The sequence below is a fragment of the Drosophila santomea genome, chromosome 2L (genome assembly GCF_016746245.2).
Source record: "Drosophila santomea strain STO CAGO 1482 chromosome 2L, Prin_Dsan_1.1, whole genome shotgun sequence".
Lineage (NCBI taxonomy): Eukaryota > Metazoa > Arthropoda > Insecta > Diptera > Drosophilidae > Drosophila > Drosophila santomea.
In genome coordinates this window covers 16,326,477-16,351,166 of record NC_053016.2, presented here as the reverse complement: position 1 = coordinate 16,351,166, position 24,690 = coordinate 16,326,477, and the positions used below count along the sequence as shown (strand labels likewise).

General features: G+C 44.4%; 4 protein-coding genes across 6 annotated transcripts; 3 read left to right on the top strand and 1 right to left on the bottom strand.

The window, feature by feature from the left end:
- Window positions 1-185: 185 nt before the first annotated feature.
- LOC120450660 lies at window positions 186-6,635 on the top strand. Of its 3 annotated transcripts, none has more exons than XM_039633811.1 (4): window positions 186-320; window positions 1,799-2,088; window positions 4,201-4,503; window positions 4,899-6,635. In XM_039633811.1, exons 2-4 carry the CDS (start codon window positions 2,037-2,039, stop codon window positions 6,467-6,469), a joined length of 1,926 nt encoding a protein of 641 aa, XP_039489745.1. In that variant the 5' UTR covers window positions 186-320; window positions 1,799-2,036; the 3' UTR covers window positions 6,470-6,635. The 3 variants fall into 3 exon arrangements, with proteins under 3 accessions (XP_039489745.1, XP_039489746.1, XP_039489747.1); XM_039633812.1 differs by having other exon boundaries at window positions 192-320; window positions 1,818-2,088; XM_039633813.1 differs by lacking the exon at window positions 1,799-2,088 and having other exon boundaries at window positions 195-320.
- LOC120450648 (vacuolar protein sorting-associated protein 13) lies at window positions 6,579-20,414 on the bottom strand. The gene is made up of 30 exons (XM_039633809.2): window positions 20,275-20,414; window positions 19,781-20,005; window positions 18,265-18,351; window positions 17,992-18,189; window positions 17,578-17,931; window positions 17,300-17,521; window positions 17,100-17,236; window positions 16,807-17,038; window positions 15,226-16,741; window positions 14,534-15,164; window positions 14,325-14,480; window positions 13,925-14,267; window positions 13,708-13,853; window positions 13,406-13,652; window positions 13,078-13,350; window positions 12,806-13,018; window positions 12,637-12,746; window positions 11,969-12,571; window positions 11,295-11,855; window positions 11,078-11,236; window positions 10,410-11,018; window positions 10,224-10,351; window positions 9,327-10,169; window positions 8,884-9,256; window positions 8,003-8,824; window positions 7,833-7,933; window positions 7,630-7,768; window positions 7,296-7,579; window positions 7,090-7,228; window positions 6,579-7,029 (listed from the first exon to the last, which is right to left on the bottom strand). The coding sequence occupies exons 2-30, from the start codon at window positions 19,878-19,880 to the stop codon at window positions 6,787-6,789; spliced, it is 9,969 nt and encodes a 3,322-aa protein (XP_039489743.1). The 5' UTR covers window positions 19,881-20,005; window positions 20,275-20,414; the 3' UTR covers window positions 6,579-6,786.
- An 80-nt stretch (window positions 20,415-20,494) lies between these two features.
- Window positions 20,495-21,204, top strand: LOC120450712 (LDLR chaperone boca). Its single transcript, XM_039633815.2, has 2 exons — window positions 20,495-20,644; window positions 20,708-21,204. The coding sequence occupies exons 1-2, from the start codon at window positions 20,495-20,497 to the stop codon at window positions 21,095-21,097; spliced, it is 540 nt and encodes a 179-aa protein (XP_039489749.1). The 3' UTR covers window positions 21,098-21,204.
- A 173-nt stretch (window positions 21,205-21,377) lies between these two features.
- LOC120450696 (ribulose-phosphate 3-epimerase) lies at window positions 21,378-22,637 on the top strand. Its single transcript, XM_039633814.1, has 3 exons — window positions 21,378-21,765; window positions 21,824-22,006; window positions 22,226-22,637. Exons 1-3 carry the CDS (start codon window positions 21,580-21,582, stop codon window positions 22,520-22,522), a joined length of 666 nt encoding a protein of 221 aa, XP_039489748.1. The 5' UTR covers window positions 21,378-21,579; the 3' UTR covers window positions 22,523-22,637.
- Window positions 22,638-24,690: the final 2,053 nt, after the last annotated feature.

The following is a 24,690-nucleotide window of genomic DNA, read 5'->3' as shown; positions in this document are numbered from 1 at the left end:
GCTTTTCATATTGTTCGTGAATAAGTAATATACTTAATTTAAATTTTGAGCAACAAGTTTTGGGCTATATTTTCGCGCAGTGCAGAGAGAGCGAAAAGCCGAGGGCACTTCGGTTGCATTCGGGTGGCCTTCGGCTGGCTGCCCAAGCTGGAGCTCCCAGAGCTCCAAGTCGGGCAGTTAAGCTCGAGTGATTCATGGTGGCGCAACAGCCGGAAAGTCGCGCTCGCTTCTTGGCTCCGGCGATGAAAAGTTCGCCCGCGAGCGAAAAGGTGTCAACGTAGTCAGAACGCAGTGGAAAACCGGATGCCAAACCGAACTCGGTGCGTGGATGCATTCGTAATTTCGTAATTCGTAATTCGTTATTCGTAATTGGGGGCTCCTCTGAGGCAGGAAGCCAAGCAGTCGGGGCGGAAATGACCGGAAGTGCGCAAGGAGTGCGGGGAGGGCGGGTAGAACGATGGCAGTGAGGTGTCGGATACGCCTGCGCACAGGTTTCCACCGAGTGCATTTTCGTGGCCGGAAAAGTTTTGCGCGGCCAAAGCAGCTGGCCAACAGTTTGTTTGGCTTTTCCGCGGAACGAGGGCCAGTTGGAAGCTCGCCCCATTCGTTTATCAATTGCAAGCAAAGGTGTCTCGGTGTCGAATTGCAAATGTTCTAAATCAATAAATATAAATATTTTTAACGGCTGGTGGCATAAGGGAAGCAAATAGCCAGGGCGCTCGGTGCAAATCAAATTACATTTCTGTTTTATGGTCACGATAAAAAATAAGGTATCGAAAAGTAAAAGCAACCTCTGGACACGTACATATGGCAGGTGTATAGTGGGGCCCAGAGAAATGGTCAGCAGTTTGGATATACAGTAGAACTTCTTCATAAGGTTCGAAAAGCTGACAATACTATAAGTTGTTAGATAGTACATATATGGGGATTGAAATCATATCCAATAAGGCAGTTATACAAAATAGGTAGCTTAAGCAAATATTCTTTGCAGCAGATACAATTTGGGTAGCAGAAGCTCGATGGTGTTTTGCATCTCGCCGGACATACGGTCGCTTCTTTGTGGTGACACGCGTCGCCTGCAGATGAGTCACAATTGAAAGGCTTGGCCCAAGACAATGGGACAGTCGAAGGCACAGGTCCCAAGTCCCGGGTCCGAGCTCCTCTGCGTGTGGCCCCCCGATTTGTATGCGGTTCTCGGTCGCAACACAGTGGAAACCGCAAATGACAGACACCCCAGAGGAGTGAAAAATAAATGTGAAAATTATAAACAAAAACGGAGACACCCGACAAGTGCAGAGGCCGAAGGACGGGTATTTCGTAATGGCGCTTAATGGCAAGCACACACTGTTTCCCCAACAGCGAATCTAGATACACTAGCCGCCAGATACCCAGATACATATGTATGTACATAACGTCATCGGTTGATTTTCCATGGGGCGCCAAACGAAGCGTGCAACCGAAAAAGCGAAAATAGCAGACAATAGTAAAAACAAAAAAAAAACGAGTAGAGCGCAATAGAGATTGCATCGTACTTCGATGCGTATTTATGTCTGGATATCTAGGTATCTGGATATCCGTGCTGCATCGATGGCCCATCTATTTATAGGACGGCTCCTCAGCGGGGGAGGTTGTTGCCGATAGTCCGGGTATGGGAATACGCGTGTACCTTCAGTAGCTCTCCGGTCGTATCCCGCGCTCCACTCTCCACTTTTCACTCTCCAATCAAAGATAGTGCATCCCGGTATCTGTTGTGCATGTGATCTAATAAAAATACAAATGTGTTATCCCATTTTGACAGCAAACTGTTAATTTCTAAGGCAAAACACCGTGTGTGCAGTTGGTGGATATGCCAGATACAGATGACTATTCAGATCCAGATCGGAGCGAAGCCACAATAAAGCCCGGGCGAGAAATCGAGCGATCGATCGGCGAAACAACAACTAGCTCTCAACGCACATTAACGCAAATCGCCTCAAATTAACACTGAACACTTAAATCGGAATACAAAAGTGCGGATATAATACGATCTACAAGCCATGAATTCGAAGCCAACTACCAAGCTGGCCGAAATGGAACAGTTTTTGTTGGGTAAGACTTGGTTGTTTTCTATGCCTAGTAGTTGCACACAATCAAACGATCGCGGGTGCTAATCATCTAAGTAGCTATTTAAATCGATACAAGTGCTTATGGGTTGTTTATTTATGACAACTATTTAAAAGCCTCTGGATCTTAGCCCCTAATTCAAAACTCAAAAATAGCAATTGTTTTCTACAAAAATAATAAATCTTTAGCTTACAATACTCAATCCGATATTTTTCAAAAAATACTTACTTTTAATTAAAAGTTCTTTTATCTCATATATTTCAAAACAAACCGTTTGGTTTTATTTATGGCAGCTTACTTGATTTCCGTACCTATTTTTCCGCGTGTAGCTAAAATCAAAAGAGCAATTTTGATGCCAGTTAGTGTGAGATAGATCAACAGAAACTTTGTTAATTTCGCCAGGCAAACAGCGCCAACAAAATATGTATTACAATCCGATTCGAAGTGGAGGAGCCTCCGCGGAGCTCCGTTCCGAAACATAACCATTAACAATAACACAGGGCCAGAGTATTATTGACTCATTCCGCAGGCGTCCAAGCTTAATACTCTTTTGTTCTGCTTCTGGCTTAAGCCCAGACCATCGGACTCTGGGATTCTGGTTATTTTAGTGGCCCTCCTCCTCTGTCCCGCGTATATTTCGTACACTTTATCGAGTCCGATATGGGCTCCACTTTGAAACGCTGTTCTTCCGAATCGTTTATAAATGTACATATGTAGTTATGTCGTTAAATCGTTCTATATGTGTATGTGGACAGGGTAGATACTAAACAGTGAATTGAACATGCCGCAAAACTAAGCCTAAAGCGCATGTTTCAGCCCTTCTTCTTCTGGGCCCTTCCTTAGTTGGTTCAACTTTCTCAGGTCTCGGTTCAGTGGCTCTGGGCAAGATCACGGGAATAGGAGTATATATAACTACCCTCCTCCGATGACTGTTGCTTTCTTCGGTAGGCCACATATAGAAATATTTTACGAATGAGTTGCTGGGGAGTTCCCAATGATCCTGATTAAGCTACAGTTATCAATTTACTAGTTGTTTTCTTTTACGTTAAAGTTAAGATATGTATAAATTATATAATCGTGATTTAATACTAGATGAGATGCCCAAGTGTAATTTTAAACCTAACTACCTTTCCACGGCTGTAGTGCTGATTTTGCATACCGAACAAACAAATATGTACTTTTAATGCCCTTTTCTTTTATTCATTTGGGTAGTAAGATATGCATCGTCAAGATCCCATATCCATAGTTTAAATACAACAAATTGCTTTAATACAAAACGATGTACTGAATTAGTTTTGTTTCTATTTCCTAAGAACGCGGAAAGCTTAAATCAACAAAGTTAAAATTTAATGGCAAAGTTTTAAGAAAAAACAAAAGTTCTCTTCCCAACTAAATCTAATTAAAATTGGGTTCCACGGCATAAAAGTAAAAAAGTTTAAAAATCCCTAGTGATCAAGCTCTTCTGCTTATAGTCTTATGATGTCAAGTTCTTTAGAGCGCATTCGCATTTTTAAGGGCATTTCCAGTTCGCATTTGCCAGCACGACTTTTGGATTTTTTGCTTATTTCCATATTCGGACATCTTACCTTCAAGAGCAATTCTCCGGAGCTTTGCGTGCTTAAGTTTTAACAAGATTTCGGGCAAATTTCAGTATCTTCTGATTTTCTGTGCATGTGGGCACTACTACTGGCAGAGGGTGGGGAAACAGAGTAGCAGACACCAGAGTTAACTTTCTTGGCCAGTGAAATTATTTTTAATTGCCCCGGTCAATTCGCAGTTGACTCTTGAGCGAGAGCTTATGAGGTCACTTATGTACGTACATATAAGTATGTATACATGTACATGCGTTTGTGGCCGGACTTCTGGCTGGGAACGGCAAAGCCAGCACTTCACTTCCCGCCCAGTGAGTCACGGCTGCAGAAGAGACACCACCGCTCCACTGTCCCACTAATTGCCCCAAGAAAGTTGCTCTGTTGCTCAACTGTCCCGCCATTAGGCCCAATGAGGCGTTTAAAAATAATAGCTGCCTTTTTAGCCAGCTGAAGAGCCAAGAGCGAACACTGGATCTTACGATCCTCCCCTCTGCTTGCATTTCAGATGTACGCGCCCACTTCCGAGCCTCGCTGGAGACCTCGGAGTACGAGAACACCTCGAACCTATTCCACGTGACGGCCGCCGAGCAGACCGCCGCACTTCTGGCCCGCTGCGAGATCCTGCTGGCTGCAGCCAGTTCTGGATCGGGACTGGAACTGCCATCGGGGTTGGGATGCGCAGACGAGCAGGCGGCGGTGAACCACCGTTCCTGCCAGGTTGACTGCGTCGACAGCAAGGTGGGCGCGGATACCGGTCCCAGCGGCTATCTGGAGATGCTTGCCTCCTCGTCCCCCTCAAAAAGCTCACGTGAGTGCTGAACACTGCTCTTAAATATTATATACAGTCATGCGTCCCTAACCCAAATCCACATTACAACAATAAGAGAGGATGTAAAACAAAAATTTTAAATTTATTATCGTATATATCTAGAGTATTCAAAATCCTAAAAGATAGTTTTGAAAACGTCAAAAACAAATCACCTAGTTACAGAAAAAAGTTCTTACATCTTTATGATTTTTTGTTAAAATAAATCTAAAAAAAAAAAAAACCACAATAATGCAATTTTTGACCGCTTATATCTCGATGCTAGTAACTTTAAGCTGAAAGTTAACTCTTATTAGTAAGTTTTATTCCTGAAATAGAATTTAAAAGCACGACTGTACCCAATGAATACTATTCGCACTCATTACCCGTAATTGCAGTGTCCGCTTCGCGGGAGTACATTGATTTGGGCAGCAGCGGATCCCTGGATCGTTGCTCTGTTAATCAAACGATTCCGGGAGCGAAGGACAAGGAGCCACATCAGCAGCTCTACGAGATTTGCCAGGGCCAAGGCCAGGGATCGATACAGGACGAGGACGAGGCGCAACAGGCGATCACCTTCACCCATGAGGTGTTCATTGACTGCCCTTACGCAGATCTGCCCGCTGGCCACTTGTCTCTGCAGAAATCCACAAAATACGGACAGCTGCAGAGGATTGTTCCGAAACGTCTGTTCTTCGACCAGACCCGCAAGTGCTACTGTGGCATCCTGAACGACTGGATGCTGTGCTATGCCGACGGACCGACCGCCTGTCGACCCAGCAGCACTCTCTACTTGAAGTGCTCCTCCATCGAGATAGAGCACTTTGGAGAGGGAAAGCGGCGTGATATCTGCTTCCAGATCACCACAGACGATCCCAACAAGAAGTTTGTGTACCAGGCCAACAACGAAGTCGATGCCAAAGAGTGGATACACGCCATCGAGGCGGCCATCCGCGGAGATGCCGGTGCTCAGTCAGCCCTGAAGAGTCCACCGCCCCGGAAATTGCCCACGCCACCGGTCCAGAAAAAATCCACCTATGCAGCAGCGGATATCATCTACGAGGAGCCGTCGCCTGTGTATGGCCTCATGGACTCCGCCTCCATGGCTCTACCAAAGCTGCCGGAGAAGAACAACAGTCCAAGCGCCCTCGCCCGGCGTCTCGAGTACGATGTGCCCAAATGTCCGGCTCTGCCGCTGCAGGACGCCTCCGCCGGCGTATTGGCTGTAAGTGGTGAATTGGAATCCCTGGGACTTCTACACGAGGGAGATATTAAGGTGCAACCGCAGCCTTCCAGCTTGCACGGAAACATATCGCTGGACTTCCAGGCCAGGGTGAAAACAGTGCACAGCGAGCTCTCCACCCAGTTGTCAACGGCCGGTCCCAGTCCGGATCGTCTGAAAAAGGCATTGAAAAAGAGCTACTCGAATGGCACTGAACCGGAAATGCTCTCTCCCCTGACCAGCCCCGCCCACACGCCCACCAAGGATCAGAAGAAGCAGCGCAAGTCAACCACCTCACCGCAATCCAGTCCGGTTAGCAAGGACTGCGACAAGCTGGCTCGAAACTGGTTCCTTAGTAGGCTGAACAAGACCACCGGAATGAAAGCGACCAACGCAGGCAGTGCATCACCAAACAACGTCAAGTGCAAGCAGAGCGAGAAGGAGAACCTGCTGACGGAAACGGAGCTTGGCGAGGGTTACGATGCAAGTCCGGGTGATCGGGATCACGGCCTGCCGGGCAGCCCGCAAACGTCGCCGTGCCTGAAGGCGGAGACCAAGAGCAAGGTGAACATGATTATCAACCAGTTTGAGAGCAGCGGTCACTTGTCCACCATGTTCAGCGTGGAAGCGTTGGCCGCCAATGCACTCGCCTCGCTGACATCCTTTTGCGAAAATGATGGTTGCAACAATTACGAGCCAATCATGCCCCTGGCCACGACTCCCAGCAGCTTTCTGAAGAAGGTGTAGACTGCCGCACATCCGTCATCTGCTATTTTACATCCGACGTCCTGGAGAGCTCGTTCGTCTCTGTATTTTAGATTTAATCCTTAGGCTAGTGAAAACCACTCTCCGGATGTCACATAACTATGAAAAAGTTTTAATATCAAAACAATGGTTGTTAACATACGTAAAAGTTCGACACGTAAGTGTGAGTTTTTCAATTGGGCGCATGGTGCTTGGACAGAAAAAATCTTGATGATCGAGGTAGATTTCCATGTCGTTGCCAGTGTCGTCGGGATGTAATTGGATTATAATACAGTTGGGAAATAAATTCAGTTCTATTGTCAATTATTAGTCGGATAGGCGATGGTGGCCCTTAAAGGATTAGGATCGGAGCGCTGAGATTCTATAATGTCCACAAGAGCCGTACGTTTGCGCTCATCTCCCACGAGCACTAACTTTCGAGGTGACTCCTTGCTACTAAACAGACCAAGTACCTTCTTGCCTTCCGTCTTTACGGTGAACTGAACACCGCGAGTGGATGCATCCACCGAGCTAATTTCGTTCCATAGGTAGGACCAAAGAGACTGTGTGCAAAAGAGTTATACGTAAAATCCAACCACTGAAAGTTAAACAGTGAAACTCACCGTCCAAACGCCAAACATCTCGTTACGCTGCACGTACATCACCCGGTAATTGGTCACCACCAAGTATTCCGACTTCTGGATAATCTCCTCACAGTGAATAAAGTTGTCTGTGGTGGCAAATTTACCCTTGTCGGTCTCCCTGCGAAAAGAGAAGATTTATTAGTATTTGTATGTGTCCTAAATATTATGTAGCTATAGACACTTACTTCATTATTTTATTTCCTGTCGCCTCCATTAAGCAATAGGGCCTCAACACGAAGTCGTAATGCTGGAAACGCGGCGGTCGCATACGCTTTACATCCTCGCTTGCATCCGCCGCCCGTTTCACAGCCTCGAAGCTGCCACTGGCAAAGTCAACCACGCCAGCGGTGGGGCGAGCAACCAGGCCAATTGCACCTTTACCCAGGCCCTTGAAAAAGCCCTCGACTCCGTTATCGCGAGCCCCAGTCACTGGTTTGGTTACCACGCCAGTAACGCCGTCCACAAAGCCCTGAGAAAATTGTAAGTAATAAGGATTCAAATTTGAGGAGTCCTACTTACCATCACTAAGCCCTTACTGCTGCGGGCCAATCCTTCGTGGAAGTTCTTCGGTTTGTTTTGAATACCTTGACGTCTTTTCTTTTGATAGTCCTCGTCAAAGGTCAGCGCAGCCAAGCCCTTTCCCATAGCCCCAGTAATTCTAATGGTTAAAAGAAAACATAATATTAAAAGGCTGACCACACTTTGAATATGACACAGCTTACTTGGACACAGCTCCAGCAGCACCACCCACAGTATGACCGAAAAGAGACTTTACGCCCAGAACCAAACCCTCAGCGAATTCTCCGGGACCTTGGATTGCCCCCTTTAAAATGATAAACCAAATAGGTAAGTGAAATACATAATTAAGTAAAAATAATTCAGTTTGATTTACCTGGAACGGTTCGTAGAACAAATCTTCGACGCCCTTTTTAAGACCAACCACTAAGCCATAGGGATTTCCAAGGACATCAAGTCCGAGGACGAGAACATACAGCTGCTTTAAGGCTTGGCCAGTGTAATGTGAGGTAATCTCATTGATTAACTGCTGCTGGGTGAAAAACTGATACTCGCGCTCAAAGAAAGCTAGTCGAAAAACGACATCGTTTACGTCCGTTAGAGTCACACCTACGCCCTGGACCAATGAGCCCAGGAAACCGGGCAGCGCCTTTGTGTCAGACCCGGCCATCGAGAAGCTGACATGGATCTTGAGCGGACCCAAATGCAGGTTATCGTAAAAGCTCTTCTGCTCCTCCATCGAGTGCTCTTCAAAGAAGGCTGAAAGCGGTAGCTCGATAGATTCTACGTCCTGGCGAAACTGTTTAGCTGCTGTCTCGTCTGAGACTTCCTTGGCAAACATATCCGCGATAGCAGTAAGGAAGTTCAGATCGACTTTGAAAAGGAACTCCTGGATCAGTATCCTAGCGTATTTAAACTGACGCACAGTTGAATTTGGCATAATGCGTTGCACCATGCTGCACTCGATAAATGGTTTCAGACTGGTGGTACTCGCCACACTCTTCGGCGGCGGAATTGGCGCCAACACTACGGGAAATATTGGGTCCAGGAACTGATTATCCACCTGAATACGATTAATTTTCACATGCAGCTGGTTTTGGAATGGTGACGAGTTGCGGGACAGCCAAATCGCTGGATAGAAGCTGCGCCTTATGTTCCTCTCCACCGTCTTTTTAAGGATCATAAGGTCAAAGTCGATCTAAAAAATATACGATAAAATCTCAGAATTCTAAGGATCTCCTTATTGACTTTTCTTACCGGGAACTTGTTATCTAGCTTGTAGGTCTGCAGATCGTTGACACTCTTGTGAACTAGATATTTCTGATACTCGATTTCCAAAAGTGCGTTCTCGTTAATGGTGAACTCCTTAAAGCGATTCTTGGACACTTTCTTTGACTCCCATATAATGCCAGAGCTGGTAACTCCCAAATAAAGTATGTCTAGGCCCGTCTCATTGTTAATCACTGACAAGCCAATGCCGTGAATACGCAGATCAATGCTTTGGGTAATAGACTGTAACGAGGCAGTGCTCTCCGTACGATTGGCGATCGATTCATTTTCCGTAAAAAGCAGCATACGTTGCAGACCGTCGAGAAAAGATACCCATAAAACCTTTTCGCCGTCTTGCATTCTATGAGTTTGAATTGTTAATAATGAAATAGATGTTATTAGTAATTTACTTGCTTTTAAAAGATACTTACATCACTTCGCCAATTCCGTCGCGTTTCAGATCCGTCTCTTCTTTGTTTGTGCCAAAAACAAGAATTTTTGGACCTGTAGGGTCATCCCAGGCATACATTATAGTGCTCTTTGCATTCAGTATATGCTCGATTTTACTTCCCTTCTCGTAGTAAACAATCTGCTTGCCAGTGTGATTAATCAGCAGGCCGGGCGCATCGGCTGGCTTATAATCCGTAAATGTGATATAGACGCCGCCCTCCGTTGTCTGAACGTCTACATTGACGCCGCCATACTTGCTGTCCTCCAGTTTTAGGAGCGTACAGATCACCTCTGTGAAGTCAAAGGCCGGAGTCATCTTGCCATCCACGCGCACCACTAAATTGTTCTTGGTGTCGTTCCTCGGCCAGAGAGGTTCCATCTGATTTGGCTTGAGGGGGAGCCATGGGTCGGCTGGACGACTTTGCTCCCGCAGGTCTATGTCAAAGTGACACTTGTTGCACACGATATAAAAGGGGATGAACGTGATCTGCTTGGTCAAAGAGTTCTGAGTCAAGTGGTTGTGAACACCGACAGGGTATTTCTGATTGTTTGCGAAGCAGACCACTTCGCCTACGGAACCCGCCACGTCCAATGGGATCTTTTCACTCCATTGACCATTATCTATACGAATTGAAGCTTTTTTCTTGTCGAAGAACAACTTATCCCGAAAAGTGAACAAAATGGGTCCAGAATATTCGGGAGGATGGTACAGAACTTCCACAGAGGTCGTGTCCGACTTGTAAGTAAGCATCATTCCGGTCTTGTTTATCATCCAAAAAGGACTAAAGAGCGTAAGCATCAAGCTGCCATGTCGGTTTTCGGTCCTGAGAAATATTATAAGTGTCATTGTGAATTTAAACTGCAATATCAGGACATACTTCACATATAGATCCATGTCCACCTTCATTTCCGAGTCATAGGATGAAAACGTCCAGGTAATAACATCATCAGGGTAATCCCCGATCTCGGTAGCGCAAGACCAGTCTTTTTCCAGATATTGAACCAGCTAAGCAGACAAGTGTTTTGTGGTTGTGATAAATTTTTGTAAATTAAGAGATACATACCCGCACAACTAGAAAACTTTTCGATTCCTTGCCTTTTGAGGCCAATCGAACGGTCGGCAGGTGAAGCACATCACCGGAATCTACTGGCTTTTCTCCGTAGTCCAGAAAATCTTCCTTACTGTACCCTCTGTCAACCACGCGCTGCGACGATTGAGCATCCAATCCATCCTCTTTTCGGACAGAGCACCCGGCAACTGAGACTTGGATATTAATAGGCAGAGAGTTGCGCAGATAGAGTGGCGGGCGCAGATGAATCGTGTAGAAAGCGCTTAGCAATGTATACTTGTTGGTGTTTTCGAAGTACACCTCCGATTTGGTTCGTCGAGCGTTTATGATAAGGGGCTCAAACGTCTGTATCGGATCACAATGCAACTGATGCGAATAATTCAGGTCCGAGGGATTGGAAGCCCACGAAATGCCCTGCACCGATCTTCTGTATCCGTGCATTGAAAAATAAAGCTCCTTGGATTCCGCGTAGATGGCGTGCAGAGGTACATGGAACACATCACCGGGACGTATACGTCCCACGAAAATATCCTCAAAACACTCTGCAGTAGGTGCAGGATTGCGTCGATAAATATGCACTCCAGTCGTAAAGTGATTATGAACCTGCGATGAATGGAAATGGAATTGAGAATATGGTACAGAAGTCTTAAGCCCGTACTTACACTAACAACACCGTGAATATTGACTTTTGTTGTGCCGTACTCCTGCTTTACTTCAGAAATAATACCCCAAGCCTCATGGGAAGTACTACGCATCAGGTTGAAGAAACGCGTATCCGACTTGGAAACAGGCAGTGCGATCTCCTTGTTGATGTCGCCAATCTATAAAAGAAACAGTTTAACAGAACTGAGGACAGGACAGAACAACATTTTCTCCTACCGTCACATAAAGAGTGTAGTCCTCGGAGTCCTCCTCTGACAACGTGCTCAGATCCTTAGTCTGCAGATACGCCCTTCCGCCCGAAGAAATTGTGCATGTTTTTATTACGCTGGGATCGACCTCTTCGGATTGGGTAAACAAAAGTAGGGTACTACTCGTACCCGCAGGTGTGCCGCCGCGGTGTACTTCGTGCAGTGTAAAGATGCCCTTTCGCAGATTCAGGTTAACATCGAAGCCAGTGTCGTTCTCCAACACGTAAGGAGCCACGATGTCTGGCTTGGTCAAACCGTTCTGGTCAATAGCCTGAGAGAAAGCCTCGGCTAGTTCGCCCAGTAGACCCAGGCACGTCTTGCTCAACGTAATTTCAAGCGTCTCTGCCGAGTGGATGTTCATGTGCATTGCCTGCTGTTCAATATCGTCTTCCACTTCGCTCTGCACCTTCTCCATGCCCATTTCAAACTTGAGCTCCCATGGCGTGTACTCACGAACTCCGTTGCGACCAACGACCTCGTTCAGCTCAATAATAGGCTCCCATTCGGCAAGGGCTTGGTTATAATAATTCTACAAAATAAGTAAAATATTACATATTAAAATGGGGAACAAAAATATACATTTGGAAGTTTCAGAACTATCAAAAAGCGTATATTAATATATATCAAAACTTTGGAACTTACCATATTTAGTGTCAAGGAGCCATGAGCGGTGAGACTGCGGCTCCAATTGTTGAAAACAGCTGTAATGCGGGTGTCTAGTGATATAAGTGGTTTCGTGTAATAGCCTACACCGGACTCGATCACGACCGTAATGCTGGGAATTTCAATTACACACTTTTCTGTCTTTTGCTTTTCGATGTCGGTGGTGGTGTTGTTTATCAGTTCAGCCTCCAAAGCATCGACGCCCCGCTCCACCTTGGTGAACCAATAGCTCCGGCTATGAAAGTGGTGCTGATGCCACAGTTTCGAATAGTTTCGCGACTCCTCGGCAATAGCGCACTTGGTCATGGTGCCACTGGAGACGCTCAGCATTGCCTTGTTCAGCAGCTCGATGGTGGCTGGCGACACGTTGATGATAATATCACTCAGCTTTAGGCTAATGTGCATGCCCTCTTCCTCAGGAGTGGATCCTTGCAGACTAATTACGCAGGGGTGAAGGATGTAATGACGCGTCATCTCCCGGCGCTCTGGTAGAAAAGCACACATGTACATCTTGAGAGCATCGATCTGTCCGTTTACAATCTGTTTGTCGTTTATGCTGCGGTAATTTAAATGCACTTGAGCCTGAATAAAAATGAAGAACAATTACTTCGATAGGAATTATGATTATAACATTTTGGATAACTTACATTGAAAATAATACAACTGGTATTAAGGTCATCGAGGTTTTCCACTAATATTATATCTGGTTCGTCGATGTGCAGTATTAAATTCATTTTTCGGTTTGGAACTTCATGACCTGAAATGAACATATGGGCGTCATGAAGTCGTTAAGATTTCATTACATTTGTCACATACTGGGCATCTCGACGGGAACAAGCTCGCGGGCAGCTAACAAGGCGGAGGAGCGAATAGAGTGTTTGGTATCCCGAACCGTCTCCGAAACAGGTGCGGGCTTTATAATAAAAGACTCGCGAGGCGTCTCATCAGGCGGCAAAGTAAGAAACGTAGTCAGCTTAAGCAGGAAGTCGATGCAGACGATCAGATCGAAGCCGCGCACTCGGATCTCAGCTGCAATAGTCGTTTAGTTTTGTATTTGAAAGAACTTTAAAGGAAATGGTATGACCTACCAAACGTATCATCTTCTTTTATTATTGCTGTCACATCGACCATAAAGTTGCGTTCGTTGTAACAGGCATTGATGATCTCGTCTGTATCCAACTTAGGCTCAACCCAATCTTTGCGACTTAAGTACTGTCGGATCTGGCTTTTGGAATTTTTCCGCATGTCATCCATCTGGATATTGCACAAAACAACTGATGTGCTCAGTGTGCCGTTGTCAAGTTTGGTGCCCTTAACGGAGAGAAAATATATTCCAAACCTGGCGAGTCCTTCGCCTTCAGCTAAGGGCAAAGCTGGTTAATCCTGAGCTCAGCTTATCTTCGTTTAGTTACTTACCCTCCATTAAATTTATGACCACACCGTCAAACTGAAAGTTAAACTTGATCGATTCATTAATCTTTTCCCTTTTTGGAGAAGCTTGAACGGTACGAGGTGAACGTCCCACACGAGAGTTACGCCTTTCCGATCTGGTATGTGGCTCCTGCGGTGCCTCTTCGCTTGGAGGGAACTCATCCAAGCCCTCGTTCAAATTGCGATTGAGAACAAGCATTACCAACGCATAATCATCAGAGAAGAGAGTGAGCTATACGAAAAGATGAAATTATTATTTTAAAATTATTATTACGATTATATCTTACCTCAATGGACTTTAATCGACCAGAAAGATTGAGTTCGGGCACATCGCGGTACCAAGTGTATGACAAATTACGCGTGATTGATAAGGTGCAGCTCATGGGATTCATCATATTGAATTTAGATAGGAAACCCACTTCAGCGTCCACTTCTACATTAGTGTTTAATTAGTAGTTTGAAATATGTTGAACATTTAAAATATGTTGCAATTATTGATCTTACCATCAACCGTTGACTCGTTGCCATCTAATAAGACAATTTTGGAAATCTTCACATCGCATATTTGCAACTTGATCTCGTCTATGACAGCTAGCCGTTCCTCATCGGTCACCGGTACCTCCACCGTGTTATTTGTTAACTCCAGCAAGCCCAAATCCAGCAGCAAGGCATTTCTGTCCTGTGAGCCTATTGGCACAATGATAATGGGCGCCTTGATGCGAATATTTAGTTTCATGCGCGTTGCCGTTTCGTATGCATCCATCGCCTTCTGGCGAGCGGACTCTGCAGCCGCAGCACTAGCCTGCGATATGGTTGCTTGGGCCGCTGTGAAGTTGTTCAGGAAGTTCTGCAAAGGCGTCAGGTATTGAAACACACAAATCTATTTTACAGTAATAGTTCTTACCATAACACCTGCCACAAACCAATTAAGGAAGATGATCTTCATGCAGCCAATATCCACAGTTATTTTCATATCATCGGAATTGTAGTCCTGGGTCTCCTCCTTGTTGTAGAGCACAACCTGACAGTTGAAGGCGTCCTTGCCAACAATACTCAGAGTCTGAGGAAAAATATAATTTTTAATTCTGGTTCTTGGCCGCTTAAATTACTTACATTCTTGTGAATAGTGTGAGGATTTAGGTCCAACACCTGTATATCTTTAAGGCCAATGTTGACTTCCGTGTAGGATGACTTCATGATTAGACTGGTCACGAATTTTTTCACATTCATCTCTGCTATCGGTCGGTTTTGGCTGGTCAGCACCAGACCCACTTGGTCCAAATTAGCGATAACACGCACTTTTACAGCCTCTACGACGTGAGTGCGGCGCGTCTTCTTGCGCCGATTCATCTGTTTGGTGGTCATTATTTCCTCTGTGTCCTCAAGAATAACGTTAAGCGTTCGTTTAATGCCATCTCCTCCCCCAATGGAGCCCATCCGGTCCCGTGGTCGGCTACTTGATAGTACAACATCCAGATTTCTTTGGAAATTGTTTGCAACCTCTAAAATCCTTTTTAGGCATTCCTGGTGCAGCACGACCTGAAGTACCTCAAAATTAGCCACGACCAACTGCTCGGTGGAGTTGTACTTGGTGCTGAACTCTGGCGACGCCTTGTCTGCAATTTTGCACGAGACGGTGAACAGGTAATTAGAACTGTTCTCCTGTTTCGGCGTGTAGATAACATCTAGTACATCCATGTCAATGTCGCCGCAGCCATACTGTCGCAGGTTGATATCTCCAAGTCTAAAAACAAAGAAAGTATGGTAAAAAGATAGTTTAAAGAAAGATTTTGTAATATCCGTACTTGACCGTGGCCACCGATTCATAGGTTTTTGCTACGAAATGGGCCTCTAGACGACGAATGTCGATTGAGAGAATCTGCTGTGGTGGCATTTGCGGTAGCTGTTCAATAGGCTCTTGAATGCTCTCTTGCAACTGAGAAGGAACGACATCACCATCAGGAGTGAGAAATTCAATAGAAACATCGGAGCTTGTCTCGCATTGTGTACTAGACTGAAACAAAACGAAGTATATTTCTCCAAGAGAGAAATTTACATCGAGACTGGTGTACTGGATGATCTCGTCCAGCAGCGGGTCCCTAATGCTAGAGCTCGCCGATGCCGCAGACCCAATCTTTTTCACTTCCTTGTTGATGAAATTAGATATGGACATTGAGCTGCGCGAGTTCGTCTGTGTAAGTTTAGCCGCCGGTTCCTTTTGCTCCGGCATTGGAATACTTGTGGCCACCCTTATGGCGAGGAAAATGCGATCCTCTGAGACATTTACCAGGATCGCAGGCAAGTCGATGTCCACCTTGACATTTGGAAGACGCGGATCGTTGTCAACCACACAAAGGGCGGCAGTTACTTTCAAGGAGACGGGCCGCAAAACGTGCATCTCTGTTGAGTTTGCTTCTGTTAGCGCATTTTGCCATGGCTCTCCAGCTCGCACCACTAGCATCTGCACATCGTCAACTGCGACCGTAAACCTGTCATAGGCATTTTCCATCACCGTCTTGAGAATCTCTTCCTTATCCTCGCCGGCTGAGAAAAGATTATGCAGCTTAGACGACTCCCTACGTGGTTGGCTGGAGAAGTGAACCTGACCCATGCTTACTACGAGCAGGGATGTATTGTCCGCCTCGTAGACTCCCTTATGGGGTACAACTAAGATGTTTGGCATTAACAGGATGTCCACATCCAGCACTGCCTTCTTGTCGATCATGTATTGCATTCCAGTGGCTGAGCGCTCCTTGAAGTTCGAGATTTTCGTGCTGGCCGCATCCTCAAACTTGGAGAGCGTGACATCACCAGGCGGCTGGAATGCACTGATCAGGGCCAGTATGGTTGGCGCATCATACGTTATTTGCAACGGGCGCGCAACCACTTTTACTCGCTGGTCACACAACTTGTCCTGTGGGTTTGTCTCGAAGAACACTTCCAGCAGGTTAAACTCGTCGGTGATTTTTGATTCCACCAACAAAGGCGTGTAATCTTTGCGTGAAAGTCCTGTCACCTTGAGCTCCTTCATACCAGCGTTAATGCTAATGGCTTCGGCAGCCGGTCGTTGGGTGACCGACGCTGTGGCCATGGAAAAGTTGAGAAGGACCAGCGACGGCAGGTCATGGTAGTCGTTCCTTGCAGCGGAACTATCACGCTCATCCTTGTAAAGGCCGACTTCCAAAGCTATAAGTTTAAAGTTCATCCTGATTGCCTCGTAGCTTTCAGGAAGGTCTGTGGGCTTTGCGTTCTCTTGGTAACCAATGGCTCTGTACATCTTCTCTTTCTCTTCGCTGGTCATTGCCGCTTCGAACTTCTCAACTGAAAAATCGAATTGAAACATTGAATTAAAAAATCGTTCCTCAGAAAAATGATTAATTACTTGCCCAGCTTTTGACTTGCAGTTTGGTCATCCTTCTTGGCTCCGCCACCCCATCCCCAACCGCTGAACCAACCCGACTTTTGTTCAGGCACTGCTTCTCGATGCTTGGCAATCTCTATGTTGACCCTCTGCCGGATAAGGAGCAAGTTGAATACGTCCAGCTCCGTTTCTAGCAACCGGCATGTTTCCGTAAGCACAGCTGAAGGTTTTTTGTTTAAGCACTGCTCTTTGTATTTCTAAAAAAATGGAATGGAATTGTGAAGTTTCTAGTTTCTTTGATTAAGACATTCTACACACCTGTGCATAAGTGTTGCATCGTTCTCTGTGGGTTTTTATGTGTCCCCAAGTCCAGCTCTCTCTGGGTTTCCTTACTTCCTCCTCTAGAATAGAATTTATTGCAAAGTGCCACCAGTCCTTGGCGTGGCCTTTGTAGGCTATAGAATAATACATCAATTTATAGTACGTACAGCAAAAATCAGATGGTGAACAATACTTACGTGTATTGTGGGGACGATATTTCCGGTAGGGTATGCCTAACTGCTGACGGTTCATAGCATCTCCAAGCTTCATAAGATTGTCGAACTGTGTGTTTGTCATGCCGACATTAAGCTTTTCCATTTCCAGGGTGAGATCGATTTTAGGCTTTTCGAATGGCGGATCATCGAGCTCCGGGTTCATGTTTAGCTTTAGCTTGGCATTGCATGAAATAGGACCCAGCACTATAAGCACAAACAGAAGATTAAGCGGTTTCCCGTACAGAATTGTAAAATATTACCATAGTTGTAGTTGGGTTTCGACTCCTTGCGAGCAATATTCGTTTGGAACTGATCTGAAAAGTCACTTTTGTTATTGGCGTACAGTTGTCCACCACAGTTCAAATAGGCGGAGAGACATGAGAGATTCGCTATTTTGAAGACCTCTGACGCCTGCTGGGCCATGTAGCACTTTTCCCAGTCGCAATTGGTAGTGTAAAGTTCCAGCTCATGTAGGGATATGCCGAAGGAGAAGGGACTGCCCGTAGTTGTGGTGTCCTCGTATCGCAGATGAACATTTGTTATCTGCACCTGCAGATTGTTAACGATCTGTGCCGTTAGCTTTTCCGCAAACCCTGCATCTGCCTTGGGCTGATCTGTAAAATAAAAGAAAATATTATAGATAATTCATAGAATAAATAGGAAATGTCGTTTACCCTTTTCCAACTCCTTCTTGCGAGCTGCCTCCAGGGCATCAAGAGCTGCCTTCTTGAGGTCCATCTCATATTTGGCCTCCTTTTCGGCGTCGTACTGGACATTGTTGTTGGGTGAAACTAAGACATAAAGATCCTCGATGTTGACAATTACCGGCTGGCTGTACAGGTTCTTCCAGGGGATCTTAAGCACTAGTTTGCCTGAAAATTGATTAAATTTACACTGTATAAGTATCCCATTCTAATCCCAATGTTGGAAACTAATGTTTTACTTACCCAGGTAACCGTAGATAAGCTGTACAGGCAGGTCCAACTTGTCCAGGGCATTCTCCCGTATCTTGAGGTTCTGCAAGACCACATCGCCTGCCAAACAAAGACAGAATTTGCTACCATTAGTCTTATCAGTTGCAGTAATCAGTCATTTGCAGTAGTGTGCGCAAATGCTCATTAATTAATTGTTGATTAATTACAAAGGGAGAGCGCAATAGCAAAATTTTTATATGACGATGGCTTCTGGCTTTGGAAAGCAGCAGACGCAGCAATATTTCAATACTGTTTACAAGCGTTTGGCATTTTGGGCATGCGGCATTTTAGTTGTTTGTTATGCTTGGAATGCAAAATGGGCAGCACAATCAGTAAATATCTATTGAACTACGCATGTGGGTCAATAGTTTAACGACCAGGCCACCCCATTAACTTTTTAGGCAGGCTGACTCGCACTGATAGGAACATGTCTGGCCTTACTTTACAAACTTCATATCTGAGCAATAATAATAATTCAACAAGTGGTGTTGAGTAGAGTATTTAGTATTATTATAAGTTGCTCTGATAACAGTGTTGTTACAACTGATTAAAAGTAGAGTGAAGTAGAGTCATTCACCTGATTGTATTTTAAATTGTGACATTAAATTGCAAATATATAACACGTTATCGGATGCAAAATGAATACAAATATGAATCATTATTTAGATGATCAAAACAAATAATTATATATATATACATATGTATATGTTCAAGTATTCATATAGTATAACAAATAGTAAACAAATGCTTATATATGTATATGTACATATATGCATCTAACGAAGAATGAGCGCAGGCTTATCTGAATGAAATAGTCTACAAAAAAATGCTAATTAATATGATTTTTGAACGCGAGGCATTATGTCACCGAGTTCAAGATCAGCCAAAATAAAACAGGCTTGTCGCCGAGCGTCACTCGCGACCTCAGTCAGTTATCGCTAAACAAACCCGTTTACTTGGTTGGTTTCAAGCCCATCTTCGTCAAATGGGATTCACGCCCTATTTAAAAAGAGGTATACACTTATACATATGATATGAAATGCCGATTCCATTGGTGGGAAGTCTGAAGTAATGTGAGTACTTGAAGATAAAAGACCGGAGAATTGTTTACGTTTTACACAGACATCTATGTAATACATATACATATATAAGTAAATTAGTACATGCAAGATAAATGGGCAAAGAGGAAATGAGCTTATGAAGAGCAAAGAGCAACCACACAAATTGCTCTATCGCACAGCAAGATGCAACAGTTGTCCCACTCGAATACTCCTCGTTTTTCTCTCTCCGAAGAATTCATTGGGTTCGCATAAACTTGCGAATGTCTTATTTAGAAAAGTACATATACAATTGCCTCGACAGAATTAGGTCATTAATAGTTAAATGCCAAGGATAAGGTCAACGGAATCATATTTTTTGTGGCTATTTGCACGCAATGCGTAAGGGTGGAGCAGAATGGTGTCATCCTCTCCGGGGAACTGGAACTCACCTCCCCAAATGCCAATCTTTAGCTGGTTGCGATCCAAGTTCTCGATGTAGTCACCAAGCACCTTGTTCAGCACATCCGCCACCACCGCCTCGAAGACCATTGTGTCCTAGCTGCCAAGTTGGTCCTATTGATTTTCCTCCAAGTTTTGTGGTTGTTATTCCAATTGATGTGGTCGTAGTGTGTGCTTCAAACAATCTAGCGTTCGCTGTGCGGTCTATAGTTGTTCTAAAATACATGCACATGTAAACACATAAACACAGAAACCAAACAGATGGAACGGATAGTAAGTTTAAAACACAATGTCGATGATGTCATCGTAGAACGCAGTTCGAATGTTTTGGCACAATCCGCCAGGCCCATTGTTTCAGAAAAACAAGCAAAGAAGCAAAACCACTGTCCAGGGCGAACTGGTGTAGGGTCAGATTAATTTATAACTGCACTCCGGTGCACGTGTGCATCGTCTGGTCTTATCTTTATTTACTGCACCCAATTACCAGCGGCATTTCCACCAACAACGAAAAGAAGTAGATCGTGCGATACGCGCTCTTTGAATGCTCGCCCGAAACTAACAGCTGTTGTGTTTTGAGTTTACATTCATCACCTGGACGCCGAATCAGCTGTTCGCTTGCGTTTCCGGGCGAATGGCAAACTGTTAGGTGACGTGTTTGGCCGTGCAAACTGAGCTATAAAACGAATACATATTTATAAAACAACATGCAAACACGTCTTGTTTTGGTACTGCTTGCCCTGGCTCCGCTCGTCCTTGCCAAGAAGTTCAAGGAGGAGGAAAAACCGGCTTGGGCCAAGAAGGATATACGAGACTACAGCGAGGCGGACATGGAGCGTCTGCTTGATCAGTGGGAGGTTAGTAGCACTGCGAGCACTTATAGAGACAGACAATTAAAAACCCCTATTGAAATCTCTCAGGAAGATGAAGAGCCCCTTGAAGATGATGAGCTGCCTGAGCATCTGCGCTCCCCCAAAATAGATCTGAACAATCTGGACAGCAAGAGCCCCGAAGACCTGCTCAAGGTATCCAAAAAAGGACGCACTCTGATGACCTTCGTTTCGGTGACCGGCAATCCAACCCGGGAGGAGAGCGACACCATCACCAAGCTGTGGCAGACCAGTCTCTGGAACAACCACATCCAGGCGGAGCGCTATATGGTCGACGATAACCGCGCCATCTTCCTCTTCAAGGATGGCACACAAGCCTGGGACGCCAAGGACTTCCTCATCGAACAGGAACGCTGCAAGGGGGTAACCATCGAGAACAAGGAGTACCCAGGCGTCAACGCCAAGAAGGACGAACTGTAGGCCAGTTGCACAACTTCTTCAAAACATTCTCATGCTCTCAAGTATTTACTTTTTAAGCTCAAAGTTGAACAAATTTAAATAAATCGAAAATTTAAATATAATTTAAATATTTAAGCAGTTATTTTGTTTGGCCATTCACATAGAAACGGCGCTTCTTGTTGCCAAGAACTAAGGATGGAAAGAAAAGACGTGACTTTTAAGATTATAAATAACATTTATATATAACATTTTTATTTTATTAAAGGATTTATTTACCCTGTTTTTTTTGTCAAACCCAACACAAAATTAAATAAATTAAAAGACATCTAAGTGTTGTGCTAACGAACTTGAGGACTCACGGTGCCATCTGCAGAGTTATCGTATCGCCTTTCAAATGTTCCGAGCTCCAGCTCCCCTCTGTGTGACCTTAAGTCAACAAGACGCCGCCCGCGAACCGCGACGTGCTCCACTTGCTCCGCCTGCTGAGTAGCTGTTCCAAGAAGATGCCCGTGCAAGCCAAGATCGGTCCCAGCATTCTCAACGCGGATCTCTCGAACCTAGCGGCGGAGTCCCAAAAGCTACTGGATAATGGAGCAGACTACCTGCATCTGGACGTGATGGACGGCACCTTCGTGCCGAATCTCACCTTTGGACACCCCATGGTCAAGAGCTTGCGCAACAAGATCAAGGTGAGTTTGCGGTCCTCTGAGCCAGATATACGATTACCTATTCCACAATCTCATATAGACGGCCTTTTTCGAGACGCACATGATGGTCCAGAAACCGGAGCAGTGGATAGAGCCCATGGCCGATGCTGGTGTCAATCTCTACACCTTCCACGTCGAGCCGGTGCAGGATGTGGTCAAGGTCTGTCGGCAAGTGCAGGAGTCCGGCATGAAGGTGGGCCTTGCCATAAAGCCGGGCACCGAGGTAAGTTATGGTTGGGGTTATATCACTTTTGCTACTTGATATGTACTTCCTTTCACATGTCGGCTTTCCTAATGTTATTTATTTTAAAATATACATAATTTTGATAGTTCTACTAGCTACATTTTAATGTTATAGTTAGTTAACACAAGCTAGGTCTGCTTTTCTTAAATAATTTTCAAAATATTAAATGATTAACCACATGATGCACTTACCTTATAGGTACAAGAGCTGGAGAAGTACGTGAGCATTGCCGACGTGGTGCTGGTGATGACCGTTGAGCCTGGATTTGGCGGACAATCGTTCATGGGTGATATGATGCCCAAGGTGAAGTGGCTGCGGGATAACTACCCTAACCTGGACATCGAGGTAGACGGAGGTGTGGGACCCAAGACCATACACTGCTGTGCCGAGGCCGGAGCCAACATGATCGTCTCGGGAACCGCCGTGGTGGGTGCCTCCGATCAGGCGCAGGTGATCAGGGAGATGCGCGATGTGGTGCACAGCTACCTCAAATAGAGATGCATTTACCAGCTTAAGGATCGCTAGCTTAAAGAAGAATTTATTAGATAGGCGAAGAGTTTTGATTGCAGTTCCTTCAGAAAACTTCTAATAAAACAAATTTACAAACGTACATATATGGTTTTATACATTTATTTATTAACATTTATATAATATATGTTTGTAGGTATATATCATGTTTGGTATGACATGTTGCTTTTAGCTTTTAGTTGGTTATACGTGTCTGCGTGTACTTTATGTAGTTACATTTAGGTTACTGCACTTTCCCATTTATTGTCGGACATTGGTGAAATGCCGGCTTTATTGTCATGGTTTTCCTCCCTGTGTTTTCAAAAATAAATTTTTAACAATATTCGATTCGCGTCAAAACTTCAAGATCTGAATGTAAAACTTTTCATAAATTCTCAATGCCTCCGATGCGCTGGTCCAGCCACAGGAAAAGATTCAGTTTGTCTTTATTGTCAAAGTTTGTTATTGTAAATTCTTCACAAAGTTCCGTCTGTGCATAGATAACAAGTGCTTTTCATCAAATGATCGTCTTTAAACATTTACATATAATATTCTGATACGTGAGTACATATACTATGCTTCATTATTATGCGCGACACATATAAATTCAACTAGTTTTTAATGAGCTCCTGGTTTTTGGTTTTGCTACACATAACATTTTCGCTACAAATTCTTGTGTTCTTTGTTTTTTGGGGCTTGTCCTTGTATGTAGTGTCCCTCCATTCACATGGAGCATGAGAAACTGAATCGAATCCTTGGGGGCGATCCCCGTTAAGCGCAGAATTTCAACTAGGATGTGCGATTCTGAGATTGGGTATCAACTGTTTGCGTATAGTACTTAGTAATTATCTAGTCTGCTATTTATGACGCGTGTAAATTATTTCACTCACTCCAATCGCCAATGCTAAGCATTTTACATCTACAATATATATAATATATGGGTTGTGTTTCGATTTAGTCTAAATGTACATAAAGCTAAGCGTTTTGATAGTAGCCCGGAGCATGGGGTGTATAAAAATAGCTCGCCATGATCCGTGTGATCGTAAATGCTCAGGGTTAGGAGAGTGAACCCCAGAAAACTGAAAGTATTAAAGGGTGAAAGGGTGGCTTACTGTTCAAGGCAACAGCAAAGGAGTCTTGCCTGAGTTCAAACACAAACTATGTATATTTATCCGATGTGATCCTGAAATCTGCAGTGATTTCACGCCATTGCATCTGAAGCTTATACAAAACTTTACTTTACTATTTCAGACTCGCTTGGTAGTAAAACCCCTGCGAGTTCCAGGAAAAGACGGACATGTCTTGATGCACTGTACGATATCGAAGTTTAGAAGCATAGTTTCTATGATATGGGTATATCTTTTTGTTAAGTTTGTATTGTCCTGGATCTGTCCTCTGCTTTTATAGCTAGTATGCTCGATCTACAACAGCCCACAGATTTGTCTCGAGTATAATCTAAGCTTTACACTTTTCGCTTGATAATATGCATGTATAAATTTAGACACCATCACATCTGCTTAAAAGCTAGCACTACAATATATATATAGAATATATGTATGTATCCGTTATATGTATATTTCTTGTATATATTTCAGTTACATATTGGTTTGTGTTCATGTTCCGCCTAAAACACCGTGTGCCTTGTGTAATATGCGCTTCATTTAACCCCCCGTTAAGACTAATAATACTTTTCCACTTGTAAACTGATTGTACAAAACATGCATATATATTGATAGGCATAATATGTCCAACTAGATCTAGTAGTGATCGGTTATACATTTGCAATCTCTTTAAAGCATTTCAACAGGTTTTAGCTAGAAACTAGAAACGATAAGTCAATAACATGGAGCTCCTGGAATTCCGACCCAATTCGGGTTGCTCTTCTGTTGCGGTTCCAACTCAAAAACAATATCAAAGCTGTACACATCACGAAGCTCCGGTGTGTTTGTGTGTTGTGTTTGTTGAAACAACCGATTTTGAGTCTTTAGTTACGCGTATTTTACATTTCCTTAGGAGCGACTCCTCTGCAAAATAGTCGTGCCTACGAATGTCTGCACTCAAGCATTATATCTTCCAGATGACACACCTGGGTTATGGATGAGTAGAGATCGAAATCAGGGCAATACCTCGAGCTTCGACTTAAGCGGCCAGTCTAA